We start from the raw sequence: 4,796 nt of genomic DNA, 5'->3' as shown, positions 1-4,796 counted from the left end.
CACTTTTTAGCAGAGAAAACTAAGAAAGTGTACAATAGGAAAACTTTGACTTCCTATGATCTCAACACCCCCATCGTTGACAAGTCGGACTTGGTGACCCAGGGATACGAACCCTGAAACTTCAGATCCCTAGAGTAGGTGACTTACTGACTGAGCTACTGGTAAAAGGCTGTTTCCTCACACTTTCTCGTAAGTTGAGGCAGTGACATCACGTGCCAGATATTTTAGTCAGTTTAAAACGCTTGCAACAGTCAAAATGGTGTTAGTAAAATTCGGGAAAAAAATTATTCAAGTCAATTATTTTGGTAGAATTTGATCCAACGCTGAGGAAAAAAGAAAATGTTGTGCATACTGTACTGTAAGTTATGGCAAAATACTGAATATCACTGCAGACTCACCGTTTGACCGATCTGAAAACCCTTTGAAACACTGGATATCAGATGTCTAGAGAATGTCTGTGTTGATTTTGGTAGTGTATGGAGAAAGACTTGTGGAGATATAGATGTTAACTGAATTAACATATTCTGAAAAATATAGAGTGACTGACTTCGGAATTGACCATAGGTTGCAGTGAGGCAAACATTAGTCACAAATCAGTGGATGTGCTTAAAAAGTATAGCTCTCTAGGACGTACGGTTGGTTTTGATTAGATTTTTCAAACTTTGGAATGAGAAATGCCTAGAAATTTACATTTTCTGTAATAAACTATGCCCACTTTCAGCAATCATTAGCAAATTTTATGCATCAACTGAATAGTGCCCCTGATCGTACAAACTGAATTTTATACAAATCCAAATGCCAAATTAAGAGGTATAAACATTTTGCATGGTGCCCCCCTAGTGGAAGAATATCCCAGGACTGCTCAGCAAAGCTCAGACTGATCATCTGAATGGATACTTCAACTTTGTTTATTATAAATTTGATTTATAAGCATTTATTTAAAATTGTACATAATGATACAAAAGTGACATTTATGAAAAAAAATAACGGATTGACAAATCAAAATTATAAGTTAAGTTTTAATCAGCGACGTTGCCCGACGTATATGATCCTGCCAAAGTTTCAGGTCAATTGGCCAAGCGGTGTAGGGTGAGTACGCAAAAATAGGTTTTTGAGAAGAAGTTTGACTCTAAACAAAGCTGTTTGTTGATTGTTATAGCACTGCAATATTAGTGCTGTTTTCATCCAGCAGTTTTTGCTGCAGAAACACTTTTAGTGGAGAAAAAGAAGAAAAAAGAAAGAAAGAAAGAAAGAAAAAGAAAGAAGAAGAAGAATGAGAACAAAAACAATAGGGCTCCAGCCGCTTCACTGCTTAGATTCCACAAAATCTGACCAATTACAACAGGCAATTACAATTACCCCTAATAAAAGGGTCAAGCCAGTGCCAGAATCACAGTAGAAACTGTAATATGTTAATGAGAAGAACAAATGGTGGGATCCTTTACTAAATGTTTTTTTGTTTATGTGCTATGTACTTGTGTATATATTGAATATCAACAAATCATTCATCATTAATGATGAATTGCATGTTACAGATTCCAGATGTTGTATGGATGAAGTAAACAACATTTTCAACAATCGAAACGATAAAGATAAAGACACTATCGGGTAAACATTTTAATTGTATGTCAAATTATTAATTATAAATGATTGATAACTGCTGGGACTTTTATGTTTAGCATGTAGCATATTAGCATCTGTGTTTGTGTGTGACTAATTCTACATATCATAGTGAAAACTAGGGCACTATGAAGAATTTGCTGAGGGCGGAGGTTGAAATCAGATTTAAGGTTAATTCATTCTGTGGTCCAGAATAAATAATAGGTTCTTCGGAAAACAATTGTTAATCAGTATAATGCATGGTTTAAACTGTGCTTTTCCACAAGAGCCGTGAAACGCTTACAACAAGTTCTAGAGGAAACAGAGGTGCATGAGACTGCGCTCATTTCTGCTGGCCATTTGGTGGCCCTCCTGCACAAACCCCAAAGACCCTTCAGAGGCCTCAACATACACGCTAGTAAGAGTAAGGTATGGATATATTTAATCTTAATTAGATTTTATAATCTGAATCACAATGACATTTGTAACTTGCTGGTAGATTTTTAGCCTCTCTAGCATCTTGGTTCTGGGGATGGCAATGTCCACCAATTTGGTCCAGAATGAAATATCTTGATAATTACTGCATGGGTTCCCGTGTCATTTTGTACAGACATTCATGCTTCCCAGATAATTCTTTGCAACAAATTAATGCATTTAAATGTTTATCCATTCTGCATGCCTATGAGGAATTTGTAGTAAAATGCCGGCTGCCAGGGCAACACTACTTACAAGAACTCTTCACCAGTTTGTTTTTTATAGTGTTGAGTATGTTTGAATTGCCCATCCAAAAGGATGGCATTACATTATGTGTGTGTTTTTAATGGTAATTACTAGATCCCTCAAAGGAAAAATGATCTTCTCTGCTTTGACCCTCCACAGGAACGTCAGTGTCAGCTGCAGAACATTACTCCAGATTGGTAGCGACTGATCTCAAAGTTATTTTAGCAAGCAGAATGTTCCAGCTCAGGTCTTCTGAATAAACATTAACCTGTGTTCAGTCAGCCTTATTTGCAAATGTAAATTATTTCACTGTTGTTGATGTTAGATAGAAATCTAGCTGAGAGGATTGCATTATTCTGTTGCAGGTATTATTTACATGTAACACTTCTCTTGCTGTATTTGGCTCTGTTCCTCTGATATAGGCAATGTTAGACAAGACTTTCACCAACAGCACAGTGAGCGTTCAACTGCCGGGAGAGTTGGATGTTGGATGGAACAACACGATTGTGTTCTGCATGATTACTTCACCTGAAACCAATTGGGTCAGAGGCAATATATACTATATATACTATAGACTATACTTTTTTATGTAAAATTTATGTAATAATAATAATAATGATTTTTGCTTCACATGCTTAACATCCTGAGAGACCTAGTGTAGCCCCTACTCTGCTGCTTCAGCACTCCACACCAACTAGCTACAGCAACCCAAAGGGTCAAAACTCAAAACTCAAAAAACAAATTAAGTAAAGGCAGCCATTTCAGTCAATTAGCATTTTTATGTGCCTTTTATAAAGACATTTTTATTATATATTTTTCTGTAATTTTAATTTACAAACTGAAAAATGTGTCCTGCAGAATTGTACTGTTTTCTAACAGTTTGGATTTGCAGCAAATAAATACAGAAAACTTTTTCACGGGCATTTTGTATACATAATTAGACATTTTAGCATTGTCTAGCGATATATCAATTATCGCAGAATTGCTGTAACGTGATATTATCTTTATAATGAGCCGTGTGTTGTATCGTATCGTATGATATTGTGAGGTACCCTGTGATTTCAAACCCTAATATATATATATATATATTACACAACTAAAAGACCACTCTTGATTTTGCATTTTTACACCATTTATTTTAGCAGGCCCAGCCTTGGTCTTATTTTTTTGTTAGTTTTATTTAGTTTAGTTTTTATTAGTTATGAAACAACATTATTCACTAGCTTGATTAAAGAGACTCTGTTCTGAGCCTTTATTGCCATCTGACCTCCCATTCAAAATGTTCTAGATATGCGCCTTACCACTTTAATATAACTTATATATACAGTACAATTCAAGTAATCAGATTTTGTGTTATCACAAAACACCACAAATTATTTATCATTATTTTAATATAAAAAAATTATTTATACAATTATTTCCTGCATTCTGGGCAGCCATTGGTTTCTCTTAATTTCAGCGTTACTGTTAATATCAACTTGCAGAGACAGCGGGTATTTCACAGTGAACATGTCCTTGTGTTTTGTCAGTAACATTTGAATGGTGTCATGTTATTTCAGTTTTGAGCAGGAACAGGTTTAAAACCAGATAGCTCCTTTACTGTGTTGTGAATTTGCATTTTAGCAGTTTTGCCATTACATTTTAACTTTAAATTCCCATGCTTTGTTTTTTGTGGTTAAAGGAGAAATCCACCCTATTGCACTTTTATGAATCATTTTGTTATCAGAATAAAGCTTCTCTCTAATGGCTGCATTATTTAGTAAATGGAGTAGGTGTGCCTAGTGTGTGCTTACTAAAAAGAGGAACACTTTGAAATACCTCAAATCAGGCTTCATACCTGGCACGTGATTGTTGGTACTTAATATGTTGAAGATCGTTGATCTTCGAATGACCACATGGTTCCTCCTCCAAATGACCTGCAGTTACTCGTGTTAACCACTGGAGGACAGTGTCAAGCTAAGTTTTTAGTGCCTCACTGTCAAAAAGTGAAGTTTGTTCAAATGTTCAGCAGTCACACAGGCAGATCTCTTTCACAAAAGAGGAAGAGATTTCCATTTCTGACTAAATACAATATCCTCAAATGCAGTTGGTGCAGCAAGACAGGTTTTTAGGAACAACAACTCTTCTCAATTAGAAGAGCTCTTCCCCCATTGCTTTCTGGGGTAACATGCAAAGTTTATAACAGTTCTCAAGAAGGACAGAAATGTAAATAACTGATAACATTAAACAGTGTAACAGGATCTCTGGGTGGCTTTCTTCTTTAAACACTGTAAAGTTACTTGATTGACTGTATGTTGTACTGTAGACCACATGGGGAGCCTCAGATCTGTATGAGGGCAGACTGGTTGGACTGAGTGTGCGCGGCAAGAACATTTCAGGACTACAGGAGCGCGTCAACATCACCATGACTCTTACTATGGGCATAAATGTAACTACATCTTTATTCCACAAATCATTTACCACTACTTTAAACTTGT

The 4,796-nt window shown here is 35.9% G+C and overlaps 1 protein-coding gene across 1 annotated transcript in view; it reads left to right on the top strand.

Moving 5' to 3' along the window:
* The first annotated feature begins 1,942 nt into the window (after window positions 1–1,942).
* Window positions 1,943–4,796, top strand: part of LOC123958592 (adhesion G-protein coupled receptor G5-like) — an 8,735-nt gene continuing 5,881 nt past the window's right edge. Inside the window, exons 1-3 of the mRNA XM_046032040.1 lie at window positions 1,943–2,028; window positions 2,742–2,861; window positions 4,625–4,747. Of these exons, the coding sequence (XP_045887996.1) occupies window positions 2,745–2,861; window positions 4,625–4,747 (240 nt within the window). The 5' untranslated portion in view covers window positions 1,943–2,028; window positions 2,742–2,744. The remainder of the gene's footprint in view (window positions 2,029–2,741; window positions 2,862–4,624; window positions 4,748–4,796) is intronic.

The sequence above is a fragment of the Micropterus dolomieu genome, linkage group LG20 (genome assembly GCF_021292245.1).
Source record: "Micropterus dolomieu isolate WLL.071019.BEF.003 ecotype Adirondacks linkage group LG20, ASM2129224v1, whole genome shotgun sequence".
Lineage (NCBI taxonomy): Eukaryota > Metazoa > Chordata > Actinopteri > Centrarchiformes > Centrarchidae > Micropterus > Micropterus dolomieu.
This window is presented reverse-complemented; position numbering and strand designations above follow the sequence as displayed.